Source organism: Hemicordylus capensis, chromosome 6, assembly GCF_027244095.1.
Source record: "Hemicordylus capensis ecotype Gifberg chromosome 6, rHemCap1.1.pri, whole genome shotgun sequence".
In the NCBI taxonomy this organism is placed as follows: Eukaryota; Metazoa; Chordata; class Lepidosauria; order Squamata; family Cordylidae; genus Hemicordylus; species Hemicordylus capensis.
The window spans coordinates 44,303,134-44,324,880 of record NC_069662.1 but is presented as its reverse complement, the minus strand read 5'-3'; the positions used below and the strand labels follow the sequence as shown (position 1 = coordinate 44,324,880).

General features: G+C 45.6%; 1 protein-coding gene and 1 long non-coding RNA gene across 10 annotated transcripts in view; both read right to left on the bottom strand.

Moving 5' to 3' along the window:
• Positions 1–10,135, bottom strand: part of LOC128329794 (uncharacterized) — a 39,845-nt gene extending 29,710 nt beyond the window's left edge. The window contains exon 1 of the long non-coding RNA XR_008309794.1: positions 10,003–10,135. This is a non-coding gene — a long non-coding RNA (uncharacterized LOC128329794). The remainder of the gene's footprint in view (positions 1–10,002) is intronic.
• Positions 10,136–12,284: 2,149 nt separating this feature from the next.
• Positions 12,285–21,747, bottom strand: part of LOC128331648 (uncharacterized) — a 56,374-nt gene continuing 46,911 nt past the window's right edge. For 7 of the 9 annotated variants that reach the window (XM_053265298.1, XM_053265302.1, XM_053265295.1 and 4 more), the window contains 6 exons: positions 17,671–17,694; positions 16,020–16,048; positions 14,398–14,918; positions 14,092–14,217; positions 13,568–13,798; positions 12,285–12,600 (listed from right to left, as the gene is read on the bottom strand). In XM_053265298.1, coding sequence (XP_053121273.1) covers positions 12,416–12,600; positions 13,568–13,798; positions 14,092–14,217; positions 14,398–14,731 — 876 coding nt within the window. In that variant the 5' untranslated portion in view covers positions 14,732–14,918; positions 16,020–16,048; positions 17,671–17,694 and the 3' untranslated portion in view covers positions 12,285–12,415. Of the gene's footprint in view, positions 12,601–13,567; positions 13,799–14,091; positions 14,218–14,397; positions 14,919–16,019; positions 17,598–17,670; positions 21,302–21,747 lie in introns of those variants that run through there. The other 2 variants (XM_053265294.1, XM_053265300.1) reach the window with 2 other exon arrangements.

Here is a 21,747-nt window from a genome sequence, read left to right as displayed (position 1 = left end):
AGGAGGAGGCCCACAGAGGGCACGTTGTTAAGGGCACACATTCAAGGCATGTAGTTCTGTGTGGGCTAGCTCTGTCTATCAAATGTGTACCATCCTTTGAAAAGCTACAACTCTGAGGTAAGAAATGCCAGGACAACCAGTTAGCATTTGTTAGGTAGATGTACCCCTACTTCCACCATCCCTGGTGATGTTGGAGTTTCTTTGTGTGTTAAATACTTGCTCCTACATTCACTCATATCCATAATGTGAAAAACATAATCAAGCCAAATTGTGTTTTAAATAAAATATTGACTCAGATTTTTTTCTTTACATTTGAATCAGTTTTACTATATAAGCTTCCTTTCCCTGCCATTCTGCTGTTGTTTTAATCCAGTCCTGGATCACCACCAGCTTCCAATTTGTCACTGACCCCTTTATCCACCTTGGGAGAATCTCCCTTTTCAGCTGCAGGAACTATTAGCAGGGTCTCATTGACCTTATATGCAGATGCTTAAAACAGGTTATACAGTTGCCCCATCTGTTTGATCTTGGTTTTTTTATTTTAAAGTGATGTTGTATTCTATCTAGTTGTTTTTTGTGCTTTGTTGTTTGGATGTTTGTCCCAGTGGGGATCCTGTAGACGAGTGTGGTGGGTGGGGTCAAAAAAGGGAAAGGGAGGGAAAGCAAAGGAGAAAATGGAATTGTTGCAGAATAATAATAATAAATTCAATGTCTATACCGCCCTTCCAAAAATAAACCTTTAGTTAGCTCTTTCTAGTTTTCTTTGTTTTATAGATGCTTCCCACAATAACAAAATGTTCCATTTTTTAATCCTGAACTGTGGTGGTTCTCATCATGATAGTCCCACATAGGGTCTTTGTTCTCATACAGACCATGATAATCACTTTTTCCTGCGCTATTCTATCAACAACTCTGTCCCCTGCAATCCTTCTTATCTCCCTGACAAGACTATTGTCCTCCAGTCTTAGGCCTCCACCTTGCTGGAAATTTATCTGTTTTCAACTTACACTGAACTGACTGCAACTACCACAAATTGCTTACGGAGAAGATCACAACCTGCACCATCTCTTGACATCTGTCTTGGCCTACCTTTTTCTATTTCTGCGACTCGGAGCATTCTTTCCAGCCTTGTTATATATAACCTGCCTTTATCAATGTTCTTCAGTATCTCTTCTGTTCTGAATTTTCATCATCTAGATTTCTGTCATAAAATGTCTCTACATTGTCGCTGCACCCCCCCGCCCCCCTTTTCAGTATATCTAGATTGGTTGTTTCCTTTGAGCCTATTTGAATTGTCTGCTGTGGCCTTGTATAGGAGAGGAGCAACATATAATGTCTCTTCACGACATCTAGCCCACCAAAAGGTCTTTCCCCTTTAAAAAGCTACAGTCGCCGATAAAATGCTAAGCTTGTGAATGTTTAGTTTGGCGGGGGGGGGGGGACATAACTCGGGTGATCATGGCAGCAGACCTGTGTCTGAGCTGGGGTGTTTGGTTTTTAAGTGGGAGAGGGCTGCTGAACACTTACTGTGTTCCCCCCCCTGCTACAGTGCTTTCCACCCAAGTGGTTTTTCTCTCAGACAGACTCGCTTCTGGTATCAACACCTCAGTGCTGGTGGAGGGGAGACTTGGGGGGAATGGTGTACAGGGAGTGAGAGCAGCAGGCAGGAGGGTAGGCCACCCCATGCATCCATTTTGGTGCTTTAAATTGCATATCCAACCCTCACCCCACAATAGATATACTGGAAACGGAGCTGTGTTTAAAGACACAGATCTGCTGCCATTAAGTATGGTTTGGAACTAAGGGGACATAGGATAAAGGTTTACAAAACTGTGAATCTAAGCCCGACAGAGAGAACAGATATCCCCCCCACACACAATTCTAGAACTTAGCCACAGCAGATTCAGGACAAAGGAAAGCACTTGTGTCAAACAGGTAACTTTGTAAAGTTTGTTCCCCTTGAACTGTTTGGACCTGTATAAGCTCAAGTCTTGGTCATTGCTCACAGTGAGGGACTATAGGTCAGCGGTAACCCATATGTTTTGCATGCAGAAGTTCCCAGGTTCAATTCCTGGCATCTGCCAGGTAGGGCTGGGAAAGACCCTTGTTGGAAACCCTTGCAAGTTGCCCTCTGCCAGTCAGTGTAGACAATACTGAGTTGGATTTGTCAAACACTGTAATATATGTTCAGTTCTTCATATCAATCATATATAGAATTTAACTTGTGATGGTCACTGCCTCAGATGGTTCTGAAGGAGGGTTAAAGAAATTAATGGAGAACAGGTCCACAATAGCAATTGGCTATTAGAATCTAATGGAACCTCTATGTTCAAAGGCAGTATATCTCTGAATACTTAGATGCTGGAGACAAGTAAAAGGAGAGAACTGTTGCCCTCATGCCTTGTTTGTGAACTTCTTAGGGTCATTTGGCTGGCTGCTATTTGGGAACAGAATGATAGACTAGATCAGGCCTGCTCAACTTTGCCCCCCCACCCCCGTTGTTCTTGGACTACAACTCCCAAATCCACAGCCATAGTGGCCAATAGCCAGGGATTATGGGAGCTGTAGGCCAACATTTGCAGGAGGGCCAAAGTTAAGCAGGCCTGGACTAGATGAACATATGGTTTGATAGTAGTTGCAATGTATGCCAGTGATCAGCTACAATAGGAGAAGATGGTTGACAGCTATACCAGTGAGAGAGCTTAAAAAAGTGTGTGTGTGGGAGGTAATATTGGCCTGTACCAATCTGTGAAAAACTGGATTTTTTTAATCTGGTAAGAAAGTAATCACAAGCTTGGTGCAATCAAGATGCCATCCAAAGGCAGTTTTGCAAGCTCACACTGTGTGGTTAATTTTGTCATTTTGCTTGTACAATGGAAGTGTATTGTTATGAAAAGATGTGGCACACCACTTTGCCCATTTACATCTCTGTGCTGCATCTTAACAGTACTATACAGAACCCTCCAATCTCAAAGAAATGGTTTCTTTTGGATCTTCTCAGCGTGTATGTGTCATATCCAAAGATTAGACAGGGTAGAAAGGGAAGGATTTCTACCATATTTGGCTTGGACAGCATTATTATTACATTATTATGTAATAATAGTATTACAGTACTATATGCATACTTGGCACCTACAGTGCTTCACAGGCAGCTTCCTGCCCGCAAGGAACTGAAATAGAAAGTGCTGGGTGGAGGGGACAGGAAGAGGCAAGTGCAGGGAGAGATGGATGTAGGCAAATGCAGCTGTGCATACTTAAAATGTGTTTAGGAATGAAGATTTAAGAAGATATTCCCAAGGTTATGGGGAAGAGGGCAATTTCCAAGAGATATCTGAAGGAGAAAGTCACATAGGTTTAGGGAGGGAGTGCCTAATATAAGGGAAAATCCTTACAGAGGCAGAATCGTAGAGGGCAAAATAAAAACTTTGGGCGGCTGAGGTGGCCAATAGAACTGGAAGAGTGGAAGTCATCATCAGCAGGGATATAATAAGGAATAAAAGCTAAAGGAGCTTTCAAAAGAAAGGACAAGAGATTCAGGGGGAAGCAGGGCAAAACCAGCAGAATTCATTGGAGAGAGGGGTGTTGCATTGTAATGGCCCCTAAAGTTAGTAATGTCCTCTTTGACCTCCTGGCCTTTTTCCAGAGGATGATCTCTTGCTAAACAAATCTGATCCTGTCAGTATCTGGAGGGATGGAGAGAGATCATCCATATGTGCATGAAGTGTAGGATACAGATGTAACAAAAACATGGCACAATGTGCTATTCCATCAGGTACATATAGAAAATAATATATTTTCTAAGGGAACATGAGCATATTTAGGGTAAACTATAGTAATCCCTGAAAAGATTTGGAAAGAACCTGGACCTATATGAAAGCCTTCCTCCTTGTGTTTTTCCAGGATAAGTGCAGAAAGAGTTAACACCAATAGTGTCGGGTACTGATGTTTCTTCTTTCTTCTAGCTGATCACTGGGACTGGGGTATGAGATAAGTAGAGCCTTTGCTACAATGGTGCTTCAGCTGAGTGTTAGAAGTGCCAAAATATTGGCACTTCTTTTACTATTATTTCCAACATGTTTGTTATTGCAACAGTGCTTTTGCATGCAGAGGAGAGCTGGTCTGGTGGTAGCAAGCATGACTTGTCCCCTTAGCTAAGCAGGGTCTGTCCTGGTTGCTTATGAATGGGAGACTTGATGTGTGAGCACTGTAAGATATTCCCCTTAGGCAATGGAGTCACTCTGGGAAGAGCAGAAGGTTCCAAGTTCCCTCCCTTGCATCTTCAAGATAGAGCTGAGAGAGATTCCTGCCTGCAACTTTGGAGAAGCTGCTTCCAGTCTGTGTAGACAATGCTGAGCTAGATGGACCTATGGTCTGGCTCAATACATGGCAGCTTCCTCTGTTCCTAGTTCCTATGTTCTAAGACAGCATCACATAGAACTGACTAAGCCTGCCCCAAGTATGGAAATCTGATGCATTCATTAAAACTGGGGCCCATTTTTTGCTTGCTTGCATGCATGCTTTTGTCAAATTCCACTAGTGTTGTTAAGGGAAGGAAACAAAAGGAAGCAACAAATCTGTATTATGTTCTCCAAGGCGATACAATAAGCAGAACTTAGTAGGCTCCATCCTGGTGCCCTGTCACCCTTGGTGCACAGAACTGTATACAGAAACAAAACTGGAAGGTGTGGGAGAGAAGGACCTCTGACTTCCCACATTTCTTGCAAGAAGGCTGATGAACGGGAGCTCTTTACCACATACTGTTAATGTTCCCAGTGTATATATCCCACTGCATGTATGGATGGATGTGTGTAATCCTGATTAATTTTGAACCATGGTTTTTGTGCCTGTTCACAAGTTGGCCACTGACAATCTCACAAATGTTCTGTATACCATCCATGCTTATCTTTGCTATGCCTACTGGATCTTGAATCACTCGTGGTGACCCCTCCCTTTTTTGTAGTGTTTACTAGTGCAGTTTGATAATGAGCATGGTCCTCAGAGAGCAGGAAGTGGGGGGGAGAGCTATTGGCAAAGGTTACCGTGGCAACTGCTCATGCCAGCCAAAGGGGAACAAACAGTCGGAATGTTTGAATGTCTGGCTATGCTTTTTATGTAGCCCAGAACAGGAGCTGGAAAAGCGGAGTGGGGGGGGGGGTGTATGAGAGGGGGGCGGGAAGAGAGAGAGAGAGAGTTGTACTTAAAGGTGAAGTTGTGTCCTCGGATCAGTGCCAACCCCTGCCAACCACAGTTCCGTGTGGTTTTCTTCGGCAGAATACAGGAGGGGTTTACCACTGCCTCCTCCCGTGTCGTGTACTTAGTCACACTGCTTTAATAATGGCACAATGGGGAGAAACTCATGATTATAGCAAGAAAGCCACTCATTCCCTCTGTTAACAACTGTTTGCCAGTGAGTTACTTTGAAAAAGGGTAAGAAACGGTGAACCATCATGACCCACCTCCTCGAAAGTCGTCTGTAGGGAAGTCCTAGGAAGAGTGCTACTCTGTCCACTCCTGGACTGGCAAATGGAGGGGAGACAGGCAGGTGGCACTGCTTCAGAGAACACATATGCTTTCAATCGAAATTACAAGACAGCAGATTTAGGCTGGACATGAGGAAGAGTTTCTCCACTGTAAGAGCTGTTTGACAGTGGAACAGTCTTGTGCAGTGTTGGGCTCCAATGTTCCCTCTAACAGTTATTCCGAGATGTTGTTGACTACAACTCCAAAAATCCCCAGCCAAAAGCCATTGAAGCTGGGATACAACTCTGGGAGTTGTAGTCAACAACTTCTGGGAATCCCTGTTAAAGGTAACAGTGGTGGGCTCTCTAGAGGTTTTCAAACAAAGGTTGGATGGCCATCTTTCAGGTATGCTGTAGCAGGTTCCTGCAATAAGGAGGGAGGTCAACTGGAACGGAAGAACACCAAGATCTCTTCCAATGCTAACGTTCTGCGATTCCCTTTGAGAAAAGCCTTTCTGTCGGTCTGCTTAACAGTGGTGCTGACCAGGGCTTTTGTGAGGACATCTACAGTCTCAGTTACTGACGTCTGTCCAGCAGCATCAAGTAATCTCAGCAGTCAACAAGGTCTTATTTGGCCCATGGTTGCTAGTTACTCTTTTGGCATAGGATTAATAATACTGTTCTTGAGACTAGAAATTTTAATAAGCTTCTATAGGCCCTCAATTCAAAGTCTGACCATGCTGGCAATAGCTCCTTCACAGGGCTCTTGGTTCCAGTGTTGCCTTGCTCCTCTGTCTGGAACCAAATGCAGGAATTGGGTCTCTTGCTGTGTTATTTCACTGACCAGTGCCACTACTTTTTCTCAGCGTCAAACTCCATGTTACATACATAGGAGAACAGTGACTGGATCTCCTGATTTTATTTTATTTTTTAAAAAAACCTAAAACACAGCTATGGAGGATTATTGATTTCTTTGCAGCAACAGCAGGGAGAAGGAGGCGTTGAATGCTTTCCTCAATCAAAATGGGCCTCCAGCATCTTGTTCGCCTTGCAAGGGGGGAGGGGAGCTTCACAAAAGTACAGCAGAGGGTGACTTTAATTAGGAAAACAGTGCAGGAGGGAAAGTGCTAAACACCAGTTTCTTCCCTGCCCTGATGCTTCTGTGAGTGATTTTGCAGCCTCTCCTCCAACGCACCAGGTGCACATCCATTCAAAAAGAAATAAGGAAGATCTCTCTAACACAGATCTCCCAGAGAATAGTTTGGCCTTCATCTTCCATAGTGGCTCTATGATCATGGCTAGCTTCAAAATTTTTCAGTTTTTTGGAGTGGTGATGGCATACAACTGGCAAAAACATTGCCAACATATCCGTGGGATTTCTGAAGCCTTTCTGGTTTTTGCAACGGCTAAAACAACCACCACCGCCACCACCACCATCCATTTCAAATTAAGAATTCTGTTTTGTGGACCAGCTGGAGTAATCATATTGAAACACACTTGATAACAGCAACAATGCTGTTATTTATCTAGCCTCAAGAGATTCCACCTAGGGGGGTCTGTGCAATATCAGAGCGGGGACTGAAAGAGAAAGCAAATGACCCATTCTAGGATCCCCAGGCTGCCTGTAGCACAGCTGGTGTGTAATTGGCTTGATGCATTCACAAAGCATATCTGGCATCAGGAGAAAGTAGAAAAATTCAAGGACCCTTTCCCCCCCACACTCACTGTTCTCCCCACCCCCAAGAGTGTCTCATCCCTTGGCTAAATAGGTACATTATTCTTTGGAGGGTAATTGAAGGCGCCATTTAGAAGGAAAAGAGTTACCATGAAAACCGTCCACTTGTCCTTCTGACGTAGAACGAGGAGGACAATTTTCTCGGAAATCAGTTAGAGATCATCAGCACCCCACAGTCATGTAACATAGCCAGTCTTCTGCATTTTGGGAGCCTTTAGAAAACATTTGTTGTGGCATGACTGCATTTTAGACCAATGTTCGTTTGTCTAGGTGTGCACTTTGAAGGGGTTATTGTAAAAGCGAGGAATCTTTTGAAAGAGGGAAGAAATACTGGTTTTGCCACAATAACATTTGAGAGGCTTTCTGGTGACCATCTGCCTGAGCTACATGATAAGGAGTGCGACCTTCATGGGTCTCTTACAATGTTTTAAAAATGGTAACGCCAGTTTGCCAGCTTACTAAAAAATGCATTTGGTTAGCATATATTACTAGGCAGTGTAAGAAAGCCATAGAAGTGCTGCAGTTCTTGCCCAATGTGCTTAGAGTGCAAGCAAAGTACATTTCTACATCCCTGTGAGTTTTAATATTTTGATGTCATAAATATGTACACTTTTTATTATGGCAATTGTCTCACTCCCAAACATACTGAAGTATTTCCAATTTTAATTTTAATTTGCAAGACTGTGAGATCCAACCCTCAGATAAGACCAGAGGCGTATCTAGGGAAAATAGCACCTAGGGCAAGCACTGAAATTGCGCCCTTGTCCAAACAGGTATGATGGGACTTGTAGTCAACAATATCTGGAAATCCTTGTTAAAAGGAACACTGTACCATCTAGGCATGGTTGTTGATCAAAACCTGAAAACATGAGCCATCTCTGTAAAAGACTTAGAACAACAGTCAGGAGATGTGAGGATTCCAAGTGTCATTTTCTCTGTCTCATATCATGCTTTTTAAAAAACATGACTTCGTCCTAGACTAGAGGATCACCTGCCCAAATAGCCACTAGCAAAATAGGGGAAGAAGAAGGTGGTGGTGTGTGTGTGTGTGTCTATAAACCAGTGAATGATTCCTGCCAGCCTTTGTCTTATGATGACTGTTGGCTCATGAAGGGGTATATGTGCATTCATCACACTAGTGCTTACTTTGACACCAGAAGGGAGGAGGATACATTAGTTTGCCACACTAGATAGAGGAATTTTTAACAGGAGCAGACAGCCAAGTTCTGCTAGGGCCAAAACAAGCCCCTGCCCGACTAAGAAATCGTTGTAATTTGCCCCTTCCCATCACAAGCAGTGTGCTGTTCTTTTATTATTGACTAGTGTTTTTTAGCCCGTTGGATAACGGGCGCTAGTGGAGCTGTGCGCTCCAGACCACCGCCGCCATTCCCCCTCCCGCCACCCACCGCCGCCCGCGGCTCCGGCCGGGCCCGCCACCCACCGCCGCCCGCGGCTCCAGCCGGGCCCACCACCCACCGCCGCCTGCGGCTCCGGGCGGGCCCACCACTGCCCGGGCCCACCGCCGCATCGTTTTCTCTGCCGCCTCGTCCGGCGGCCATCTTGGGCGGCCAGAAGCGGCCGCCCCGAAGAAGCCGGGTAAGCGGCGGCGGCCAGGCCTCTGCCATGGCTCCGCCGCCTCCTCGGCCAGTGTCCCCCGCTGCCGCTTACCCGGCTTCTTCGGGGTGGCCGCTTCTGGCCGCCCAAGATGGCTGCCGGGTACCGGCGAGCGTGTCTCCCTTGCCCTGTTCTGCGTCTGCGCTTCGCGCAGGCGCAGAACAGGGCAGGGAGGCACGGACACACGCTTGTTGTCCGTCCACAGACGGACACCAAGCGTTTTATTAGAGAGGATTCTAAATCTCAGATATCCCAGTCATGGATGGAAAATTCAAGGTCAGTTTACAAGAGACACATTTTCTACATGGAAGTTTCTTCTGTGCAGGTGTTGTGCAGAAACCCATGTGTAGTGAATGCCAGGGGCATAGCAAGGTTGGAATGGGCCAAGATGAGATTTTAAAATGGGCCACCAGCCCCTCAATGTCCAGGGCCTCCACGCACCCCAGGCCCCCAAGGATTTAAGTCTGATATTTCAAAATAAGTATGCTGCCTGGAAATACATTTCACTGAATACATACACGGACACTTCACAATATATAGTGATATACATTGAGTACTATATATTTGTGCTACTTTTAATGCCTAGAACACACCAGAAACACTAATTATTAAAATGGCCTCCTTGCTGCAGATTAGCAAAGGAGACTTTCAACCATGCAGGGTGAGCCTATGTTTGTTTTCTCAGAATTCTTGAACAAATTCAGTAAAGTTTGATTCCAGGAGGTTTTTCACATGAGGCTTTTAAAGCCCTTTAACACACATCTCCTCTGGAATGGAGCTTCTGCATTCACATGTTGGCCAGATGTACCCTGAAGTCCTGTGAGTTATTGGAGAGCAGTTCACACACAAGAAAAATAAAATAAAATAAAAGCACAACACATGCTTCACAGTTCTCACTCAGACCTTCTGGGTTGCAAAACAACTTGAACATAAGTGCATTTATACATGAATGAATGAATATAATATTGTTTGTTCCAGAAGTTTTTGTAATTTTCTGCCATGAAACAAGCAACAGGCCTTTTTAGATAATAAAAAGCCAGAAATTTAAAGCCAGAAATTTTTCAATCTGTTTTAAATTAAATATTCAGAGACTTCTCAGTCTCCCCACCCCCCATATCAAAGCCCTATGGCAAGCAGATCCCTATATACCTGGGGTGGGGGGAGGGTAACCACAAAAAGGAATTCACAGTCTACCTTGCAAAAGCTGTGGTGGATGGTCTGGGCAGAGAGTCTGCTGCAGAGAACTCTTCCATCCCGTCTCCTTCGTGGCTTGCGGGGGAATGCCAAGTTCAGGCTTCAGGGAGGCCTACACGGAGGCCTCTCTGGAAGCCCCGCCCACCTGCCAATCAGCTAAGAGGCGGGGAGAGAAGAAGAGCTCTCTGCGGTTTGCAGGCCGCTTGGATCCTAGGCCAGAGCTGGAGGGCAAGGCAAGCAGGATGGCAAGTGGCTGAGGGGCCCTGGGGCCGGGCCGGTGGGCAATGGGGTGGGGGTGGCAGGAACTGGTGTGGCACCCCCTCCTCAGTGGCGCCTAGGGCACGTGCCCTGGCTGCCCCCCCAAGTTCCACCCTTGAATGCAGGTGGTGTGCCTTTCTCTTGACAAGATGCATCCTTTCTTGCCTCGTTGCAGGCACTGTCATGGTTAGGTGTGCAGTGGCTTGTGATATCCATGTTGAGATCTGATTTGGCAATTTTGCTGAGCCAAGGCAAAGGGATGTGTATTAGTTGCTAGGCAACAGCAAGGGACTTTCAGCTGCTGTTTTGTTGGCTCCCCAACCCCTGGGCCAAATATCCCATTTACTTTTGGAGTTGGCCCTGGGCTGGCATATATTGATACAGATATGAACTATTCTCTATCAGAAGAAAAGAGAGAGAGAAAGAGAAACTATTTGCTAAATGTGCTTTCAAAATTCAGCCATCTGGTCTTGGCAAAATAAGGAAATTCTATAAAAGTAGTTCTGTTTTTATTAAGGGGCATCCAAAACAGTCATATCTCCTGGAGCTGTTTATTTCTCTTAAGTTAAAACAATTAGTAGACTAAATGTTGGTCACTCTGGCCAGGAAATTGAATCCTTTTAAGAAAATCAATGTATGACCATCCAGTTAGCATAATGTTAATAAAATGTAATAATGGTGTCAGGATTACAGAAACTCTTTCACTTTTAAAAGGAAACTGACATTGAAGATTGGATGATATTCCTGAATCATTGCCAGAGTATCAAGCTTGTTGCCTAGAGCTGTCTGAATCAGGCACACCATTTGTCTGAAACATCGCCTCTTTGCATTACTGCAGTCATGGGCACAGCACTGCCATGGTGATGTGTTGTTCTAGGTGCAAACACTCAGCCCAATGTATCCCATTAAGAAGGCATCTTCTGTTGATTCTAATGATTCTTCTCAGTGCATGCACAATGAGCCTCAAGAGCAAACATATTCTTGTCCTTACACTTGACCATCTTTAAGGGCTGTTAGAGATGGTCAAGGACAGGCATTCGACCACTGAGTTGTGTAGCTAATGCAGTGGTCCCTGCATTGCTGTCTTATTTCATTGTCATATCAAATCTAACATCTGCAGTGACAAGTGCTCTCTTTCAGGCTTTCCTTCTTCTCTCTTCTCCGGCAGAAAAACAGCCTGGAAGCTAAAGGTCTAATCTCATTGCTGATCCTGCATTTGGGAGGAGGCCTGCTATGTAGGGGGCCTCTTCATTCTCTTTCCCTGAAGTATCAGCAAGGATGGATTGCCCTGGGTGGAGGCCTGATACAGAGCTCTCATGATATAAAGGTGGTCTCCTTGGGTTCTTCTGCCAGAGTACAAGCAAGGCTGGAAGGTCCTGGGAGGTGGCCTGATATGGAGGCTGCCTTTTTTGGTTCTTTCCTGTCATGCTCTACAGAGAGCCACCCCCACGGCTTTTCTTCCTGCAGATGAAATGGAGGTGCCACCTCCTAGCTGTTCCCCCAGGGCCAAATCAGTCACTCAGTTTGACTCCGCCTGGATCTAAGCCTCCAGCTGCTGCTTTGGCTCTTGGTGGAAAATAAGAGGGCTGGAGAATAACGTTTGGCCTCGAACTTGGGCCTTCCAGCTGTTGTTTGATTACAGCTCCCATAGTCCCCAGTAGTCGCAGTAGCCAATAGTCAGGGTTGATGGGAACTGTAGCCAAACAGCAGCTGGAGGGCTGGAGTTGTGCAGCCCTGCCCTAAATCAAGCTTCCTCTTCCGCATCACCATTCCATCCTCTTCCACATGGGGCAGATCCCTCTTCAGGGCCAAAATCCAGCCTCCTAGCCATACATGTTGGGGCAGACAAGCTCTGTATGAGCCTCCTGGCAAGGAACTGTCTATCTTGAGCTACATCTTGAACCTCTCAAACATCTCTTGGCCCTGAGTGGACTAGCAAAGAGAGTCTTTTCTGTAGCTGAGTTTAACCCAAAGACCTTTTTACCCAACTCTACCCAAAGAATATTCAAAGCAAGACAAATGTATTTTCTTTAAAATAAAACATTTTATTTTTTTAAACAATAAATATGCAAGTTTTATTGCTGTTCTATCTCTACATCCTATTAAAACAAATATTTAATTTTTAAAAAATATATACACAACTTTTTATTGCTACTTATGTAAATAGTAGCACAGTTGTCTCTTTTAATTTGCCTTCCCCTTCTTCCTCAGCAACGTCCAGCTCCCTTGGAGGAACCATGATCCCCATAGTGGCTTCCACCCTGGCCAGTCTGCTCCTTAGCCGCCTCAGTGCCTTGAAGCTTTGTAAGCATTCCTGGCAGCTGTGGAGGTCTCTTTGGCCTTGAAGGAGAGAAAACAAACAGGGTGAAGGGGCCTGTCCTCCACCATGTCAGTCCCTGCACGGACTTCTAGTCCCCTTCCATGCCCAGCACAGACTCCTCCTCTCTGTCTTGAAAACCCTCCATGGCTATGTACCCCCCCCCCCCGGTGAACTTGCACCTCGTCAGGTTGATTTTTGCTCTTCCAGCTTCTCTGTCTTCAGGAGCCACCTGAAGGTCTCCTGCTCTCTAAAACAACTCTTTCTCTTCCCTCCCGCTGACCCTTGGGTCTGGAACAGCCACTCAGATGTGGCCCCTCGTCTCTCTCCTATCCCTCCAATGATACCTGAAAACCCACCTCCACTGCGCAGCCTTTGGCGTAATGCCTCAGTAGAGGCAGCTCCATCGGCTTGAATTGAATGCCTCTTATGCTTTCCTCTCCCATTCCTCCTCTTCCTCACTTCTCTCTCCAAAGCCAAACTTTAGACTGTATGCTCCTGGGGGAAGGGAACTTTTGCCCATGTACATTGATGACACTATAAGGAGGATTTGCAATATGCACAATTGTATATCATCCTCCTTGGTTTCCTGTTTCATCTCAGCTTAAACTCAAAAGGGCTGATATTTGTTTTCCTTTTAGCATTCATATTCTGCTCTTCCTCAAGCAGCTCAGGGAGGTTTATACATGGTTATTTTTCCCTCACAATAACCTTAAGAGGTAAGTTAGGCTGTGGGACAAGTGACTGGCCCAAAGTCACCCAGAGAGTTTCATGACTGGATGAGAATTCAAACCTGGGTCTCCCTTGTCCTAAGGAGGTGCCGCTGAAATACATACACACCTTTCCCCCACTTGCCCCCACCTCAGCTTCCCTCTACTTCTTCTATTGTATCCCTGCCTCTGTTTTTAGACTATAAGTTTTTTAGATTGTAAAATCACAATGAGGATGGAAAAGGTAGAGGTTATGGAGTGCTGCCTCTGTGAGACTTACGGTCATGCAGCTGATGGACCTGCATCTCTACCAAACTCTGCAGAGTTTCTTTCACATTGCTGAGGTCCGGCTCCAGAGGAGGTGGGGAAGGAGGAGGAGGTGGAGAGGGATGCAGGAGGAGGGAAGAGGTGGAGGTGGAGGGTGGGATGGAGGCAACCTCAAGGGAGGCAGAGGACAATGATGAATCAGACCCAGAGGGCTGGAGAAGTGCAGCAGGGCCTGCAGGAACATCTGCAAGAGAGAAGCAGCAGCAGGAGGTCAGCTGCAAAGGCTGACATCCTACCACACCCACCATCACTTGCCCTCACTGCTCACTCTGAGAAGCTGCTTGGATTACAGGCACTGGAGCTTGGACACATGAAAGACAGAAAACGAAGGAACACTTCAGCAAGCTCTGACAACCCACTCACAGGCCTCCCCCCTGAAACCTTAGATGCAGACTCAAATCAAGCATTTCAACATGAAATAAACAAAAGAGCCGTTCTTAGCCCAGCAGCAATTTCAGGGGCATGCTGTGAACATACCTTCCCTTTCCCACCGCTGCAGCCGAACTTCACTGCGGATGAGCCTTGTCCGCGTGTGTCCGATTTGCAGGTTGATGGCCCGGAGAGAACGAGGGAATTGTTGGGAAATGCGGCGAACCCTCAGTTCTGCAACAAAGAGAACAAAAAGGAACAAATGTTGTATGTGCTGACCAGGCTGAGTACTGGTGACTTGCAAAAAGGGCAGTGTTAGGGCTTAGTCCATCATCTGGGCTGGGTATCAAAACTGCAGCTGATCTTTGTGCTGGGTGTATATGCAAAAGGTTTCTGAGGTGTCGCAATACTTACGCTGCTGGACATAGTCATGCTGTAACCCTTTGAGGAGTTCTACTTCTTGCTGAAGATAATTATCAGCAATGGAAGGCTCTAGTAAGGGCTCTGACACAGAAGCTGCTTCCTTTGGAGTGTCTGTGAGGATGGAAGGACATGGCACTGAGGTATCCTCAATGATCACTTTCACCAGTAGGTCATTGGTGATGCAAGGTGTTGGAAGGGGTTCTGGCGTTGAGGTTTCCTCAATGAGCTCTTCCTCCAGGATGTCGTTGGTGATGCAAGGTGCTGGAAGAGGTTCTGGCACGGAGGGGTCCTCAGTGAGCATTTCCTCCAGGATGTCATTGGTCATGCCAGGTGCTGGAAGAGGTTCTGGCACGGAGGGTTCCTCAGTGAGCTCTTCCTCCAGGATGTCGTTGGTGATGCGAGATGCTGGAAGGGGTTCTGGCACGGAGGGTTCCTCAATGAGCTCTTTCCCCAGAGTGTCCCCCAAAACATTGGGGAGTCCCCCAGAAAATGGTGCAACATGCGTTGGGTTTCTGAAAGAGAGGAAATAAAGCAGGAATCAGGAAATGATTGTGGCTTGTAGGCCTGATAGAAATGGCCTCCATTTTCTGCCTAGGTTAGCCAGCTGGGAAGTAGCCTGGGATTGTGGGTGAGGTGGGCCACCCAAGGAAACAAGCAAGGAATGAAGAGGAGTACATTGCATAGCACTGACTGGCAAGACAGCCCTCACCAAGTACACTTCAGAAGGGAGTGCAATGGCCAGGCTCTGCCTGCTGTACATATAAGTGCAGCTGCCTTCTACCAAGTCATGCTCCTGGCTCTCTTTGCCCTACTGTGGCTGGTAGCCACTCTTGGGCAGAGGCCTTATCCTAGCTAGCTAAGATCCTTTAACAGAAGATGATGAAGTCTCAACAGGAGACCTTGTGCATGCAAAGCAATTGTTCCACTACTGGGCTATGGGCTCTCCCTTCTGTGTGAGGAAAGAAGCTTCTCCTTTGAGCAGAATGGGAGCTGATGGTTGACATGGACTATCTCTGGTTCACGAACCAACCCCCAGTTACAGCCTCTTGGCCTAGTGGGGTGGGGGGTCTTGAAAATCTGCCTGGATGCCATAAGTAGGAAGCATAGCTATGATCTCAGGAATGCGGGCCTGGCTCCTAGAGGTAGAAAACTGTGGTCGGAGAAAGAAAGAGTCTCTTTGGACCAAGCTCAGAGCACATTGGCCAGGAAATGTTGCCCTTGTTTTCAGGTGATCCTCCAGTTCCATCTTGACCCATGTAATTGTCAAAAAATGAGATACTTTGGAAATAATTAGCTTCCTCTTCTTGAAGGCAGGGAGAAAAAGACCCAGAGGATGTTTTGGGGCTGGGTGTGGGCAAAGGGTTCTTGCAGGACTTTTTCAAAAGTGCACAACCTCTAAAGGAGAATGACCAAACCTACCTGCCTGCTGCCACAGCTCTTTCCCCATCTCCTCCTCGAATGGAGGATAGCTAGATGTGACTCACAGAGCACCCCCCCCCCGTCTCCTCTAACACTTTCGGCTGCATCAACAGCAAAGGATAGAAGTGGCTGAACCTGCCCTCCTGCTATCCATCCATCAGGAGGAGAAGCAGGCACTCTCATCATCCACTTACCTGTCAGTGCCCCCTCTTCATCTTCATCCCTGCAGAGATAAAGAGAAATATTCTTAGTAGCAAATCACAGGAAAGACAGGGTCTCCTCCCCCAGTAATACTAGGGATATTACTAGTATTACTAGGGGTATTACTAGTATGTGCTCTCCCTCTAATTTTAATTCACATGCAGTCAAGTATGTCCTCTCCCCTAATCCTTCTAGCTGGCCCTGCTAATTTTGGATGATTCCATAGTTGGGAGCAGTGAATGTAATTGCCATTGAATGTCACTTACTGCATTTTGCTCAGAGTATTTTTCATTGAGGATTGACTGGTTGTGGCGGGGCGGGGGGTGGGCCTGCTCTCGTAGTTCACAGTCATGAGGCCAGCTTTCCCACCCCTCTCCAGTGTATTTTCCCCACTTTTTAAAAAGTCCCCCCCACAAAGGGACACATACATGCTGTTTTGTGTTTTAAATAGGAGGGAGGCAGCCTGCCAAAGGTATCAAGGGGACAGTTGATGAAATTGGCATTTGATTCAGCAGCCAATTACTGGCATTCTGAACATGGAAAGGAGATGGGCTCACCTTGATGAGGCAATATATGCCACACCTGGGTTTGGGCTATGTCTGGGCTAACACCTCCCCCTCATCACTACCCCCCAGAGGCGTATCTAGAGAAAATAGCGCCTAGGGCAAGCACTGAAATTGCGCCCCCTGTCCAAACATCTGACACCCATCTTTCAGATAACTTCACCATAATATCAGCTGAAAAATACAAATCAAGCTCATTAATCTTTTAATATTTCAAAAACTATTTAGCAGTGGACGTAGCCAGACCAAAATATGCCGGAGAACTACAAATTTCAGTACGCTGGGGCTCATGAAATACCCAAATACTATGTGGAGGTGTACTTGGAAAACTAAACAGAAGTGCCTGTCTAATTCTCTACTATGTATTGTAGCATCACCATTACATAAGTTTTAAAAATCAATAGATAATTTGACTTTTCCCAGATACTCTGAAAATAATTAAAGGATATGCAGAGTAAACTGTGTCACTGCTCAGAATATATTCTAGTATTTCAGAAAGTCAGTTAAAATGAGAGAAAGAGAGCAAGAAATTCCCAGTGGGCCTTAATACTATGGATTTCACACTGATTCCAAGACAAACTCACCATTAACAGCCATATTATTAAGACATCACATTTAACTCACTTATCACAAGAAGCAAAGTAAGAGCAAATGAATACAATCCTAGCTCATAAACATCAGCTCAGTATTCACAAGCCCTGATTCTCTGTACATAGTGCCAATCTGAATATGTGTACAGTGTCTTATATTAATTTTTAAAAAAAATTTTTTTTTACCTGTAGCCCCTTCAGGGGGCTTCCTAAAGGTCATGGGGGGATCTGCAAAGTTTCCCCCTCCCCCCGCTGGCCTCTAGGGCCTCACAGAGGCCATCTGAGCATGCATGGTGGCCATTTTGTTTTCAGCAGCCTTTTTTTTTTTTAAATTAATTTTACCAAATGGCGCCCCCCTTCAAGTGGTGCCCGGGGCACGTGCCCTGCTTGCCCTACCCTAGATACGCCCCTGCTCCCTCCATCCCTTCAGCTGGCCACACCAGAGCCAAAAGCATTAAGAGGAGTCAAGGGTAGAGAAGAGAGCAACTCACTTTGGTTCTGCCTCTGGGTGAGACCTATGGGAACATGAAAGAAGAAAAGGTTAGGCATGTTCTTGGAAATAACATGGGGGTGCTGGCGGGCAGCTTTTGAAGTCAGCTTCAACTGGTGGGAAGGATTTCCCCACAACCCCCCAAGTGGGCCCACAGTAGCCAGCCATTAGTTCCTGAGTGATACAGCTTCACCGGTCTAGGACCTCCAAGCTTAAGAAACACAGTGGAAATCTGCCAAGCAGGTGACCTTCGAGGGCTGCCTGCATTTCAGGGAGAAGCTGTGTGGTGTGAATAGTGGTGGTGAACTTGTGACCACTGAAGTTCCCACAGGGAGCACAAACACGTGTGAACACAGCAGGCTGGGCTTCAGTTCTCTGCCCAGACAGGCTAAAACAACGGAAGGGCATCTTTAAAAACCAAGTCCACACCGCCATTAGATTTTGCTTCATCCACCATGCCAGAGACTTACCTGCAGGCTACACATGACCAACAGCCACCCATCTTGACAACTAAATTGATAAGCTGCTAATAAACTGACAGCCAAAGACAGCCAATTTATCGAAGATGCTTCAGCTAATCTAAAATGCTGCCAAGTGAGCCTGCTGCAGAATCTTCGCAGGTTTCCAAGGGGAACCATGATGGCAGAATTCTGTGGCTGACTGTGAAGTCACAAGTTACTGTTACTGGTCATGCTGGCTCTGGTTTGAATCCAAACACTGTCTTGGGGGTGCAGCTCAAAGTGTCAGAGCACCAGGGGCGAGTCATCCCAGTCCTGCCCTCCCTGCTCCCCACATGCCACTTTCTATTCATTTGACTTTCCCCTTCTGTTAACAAATTCTGAAGGAAGGGGATGCTTGTGGATAGGGGTGGGCTGCAGCTGCTGCTTGTACAGTTGGACACAAAGTTTATAAGCCTTGCATGAGTCCTCTGTAACATGTAAAAGGGTTTTTGTTTTGTATAATTTAAGCGAGGAGTGGCAGCTGGGGAGTGAGCTTAGCAGGACTTGCCTACCTGCTCCCCCAGTGTTGTCCGAAGTGACCGCTGGGCTTGTCTATTGGCTCTTGATAACTGCGAGGCGCTCCAGCACGTGGCATCATGGGCTTGTGGCAATCTATTTTAACTGCACCAGTGTGCTGTAGCACCTCGCAGTAAACAAGAGCCTCTGGGCCGAATGGACAGGCTGAGTGGTCACTCCGGTCACCACCACCAGGGGTGGGGGGTGGGAGGCAAGTCCTGCTCAGCTCACCCCCCAGCCCACCCCTCAGCCACACACATGCCATGGTGGCTTGAATTATGCAAAAAAACCCCCCCCAAAAAACCCAGAGGCCTGGCGTGGCGGGCGCAGGGTGGCTGCTGGAGGCACCCCAATTGCCTAGGTGCATCCCTGGCACGGGGAAGGGCAGACCTGCTCTCATAGTTTACAGTCATGAGGCCAACTTTCCCACCCCTCTCCACAGAAGTTTTTCAACTTTTTAAAGAGTCCCCCCCACAAAAAATAAATAAAAATAAAGGACATGTTTCAGGTGAAAGAATGGCAACAAAAAGAAGGACCTAGGTGAGTCCAATAGAAACTCTATATTGCACCACAAGAACCCACCCACACAAAACCTTTGCTTATGCAATATTAAATAAATCTGTAAAAAGACATTAAGGGGACACATTCAACTGCAACCTAATACTGTAAGGATTTTTCTCAAAACATACCAAAGGATGAAAGTTGCTGGATATTTAATATATACTGTTTTAGAATTACCCACATATATACTCAAATCAATACATAAATCCTTAAAATCATCAAAATTCACATATACATACACATTAAAATAACCAATAATGCCCATTATGTTAATATTTCATATGGGCTAATACATAAAATCTAAAAGCACCCAACTATTCTTTCAATAATCCCTTCGTTTTATAGCTTCATGAGTTCCAAACTTCCAAAAGGTGCACAAATGCAAAGAAGGGGTCACAAAACTCTATATGGACTTCTTGTACCACATGTGCTGATGTTTTAAAATCCACATCCATAAGAAGCTTCCTCTGTCTCAAAAAGGTAATAAAACCAGCTCCACATTCTACAATGCATGTGTAAGCACTCCTTTCTGTACTGAGCTGAAAATGCCATCAGATAAATTCTGATTTTCTTTATATCTATAGCCCTATTCAGATGTTAGATTATGTTCATATGTTAGATTATGTTCATATGTTACAGATGCTACACATGTACACATTTTTCTGTGAATGCTTGTACATGGATTCATTTAAAAGCTGGACCTGGGTACAGGCCCCTCAAACACAGGCTACAGATATGAAGTGTACCATTGTTTGTGCATTGAATGTAACTTGTGAATAGGGCTTATTTGTACACATAATATGCTTTCAAGGACACTGATTCCAAGTATGCTTACATGGCAGTCCAAGGAGCACACTTCAATTTCCTTAAAAGGAAACAGCACTAGCATTTTATGCTGTTTTTGTAATATCTTTTATTGACCGACCAATCAATCAAACTATATCAGGGGCTATCAATGGCCATTTATGGAGAAGATGGCATGATTCTGTCATGAGTACAATGTAGCAACACATGTATTTTGCCATAGGAATGTTTACAAAATATATAATGCATAAAAGTGGCATAAAGACACTGGTTGATACCAATGCTGACAAGGCACATGTGAATCCATGTCAGCATCCAGACTGCTGCTGCTCCATTGCACTCGTGGGAGACTGTCCAATGACAATCAAAATGAACATTTTGACTTCCCCTTCCCTCTGAAGCCCACTGTGTGTCCCCAAAAGATGTCCCTGAGGGTTTCACAGCCCTTTGGAACATATTTTTCTGATGCACAAGGGCCCCCTGTCCAAACATCTGACACCCATCTTTCAGATAACTTCACCATAATATCAGCTGAAAAATACAAGTCAAGCTTGTTAATCTTTTAATATTTCAAAAACTATATGGCAGTGGACATAGCCAGACCAAAAAATGCTGGCAAACTATAAATTTCAGTATGCTGGAGCTCATGAAATACCCAAATACTATGTGGAGGTGTACTTGGAAAACTAAACAGAAGTGCCTGTCTAATTCTCTACTATGTATTGTAGCATCACCATTACATAAGTTTTAAAAATCAATAGATAATTTGACTTTTCCCAGATACTCTGAAAATAATTAAAGGATATGCAGAGTAAACTGTGTCACTGCTCAGAATATATTCTAGTATTTCAGAAAGTCAGTTAAAATGAGAGAAAGAGAGCAAGAAATTCCCAGTGGGCCTTAATACTATGGATTTCACACTGATTCCAAGACAAACTCACCATTAACAGCCATATTATTAAGACATCACATTTAACTCACTTATCACAAGAAGCAAAGTAAGAGCAAATGAATACAATCCTAGCTCATAAACATCAGCTCAGTATTCACAAGCCCTGATTCTCTGTACATAGTGCCAATCTGAATATGTGTACAGTGACTTATATTGTATTATTTTTTTTAAAAAAAACAATTCACCTGTAGCCCCTTTGAGGGGCTTCCTAAAGGCCATGAGGGAGTCTGCAAAGGTTCCCCTCCCCCCTCTGGCCTCTAGGGCCTCGCAGGGACCATTTGAGCATGTGCGGTGGCCATTAATTTTTTTTTTTTTAAAGGCTGAAAACAAAATGGCCACCACGCATGCTCAAATGGCCTCTGCAAGGCCTGGCATGGCCTAGGGACTCACAGAGGCCATTTGAGCATACACGGTGGCCATTTTGTTTTTGGTGGCCATTTTTTTTAAAAAAATTTAATTTTAAAAAATGGCGCCCCCCCTTCAAGTGGCGCCCAGGGCACGTGCCCTGCCTGCCCCATCCTAGATATGCCCCTGGATAAGACAAAATATATTTTGCATAGCTAGAATTGCATATGCACCAGGTGATAAACACAGGGGCATAGCCAGCTTGGGACAAAAAGTGAGGTTGTACCCCAGTCTCCCACCCCCACCCCCGCCTCTGAGTGGTGCAAGGGGGAGAGAAAAGAGCAGCTTCCTCCCACCAGCTAGGGCCCCTGGGATATTTGTCCCCCCCCCGAGGCTTTAC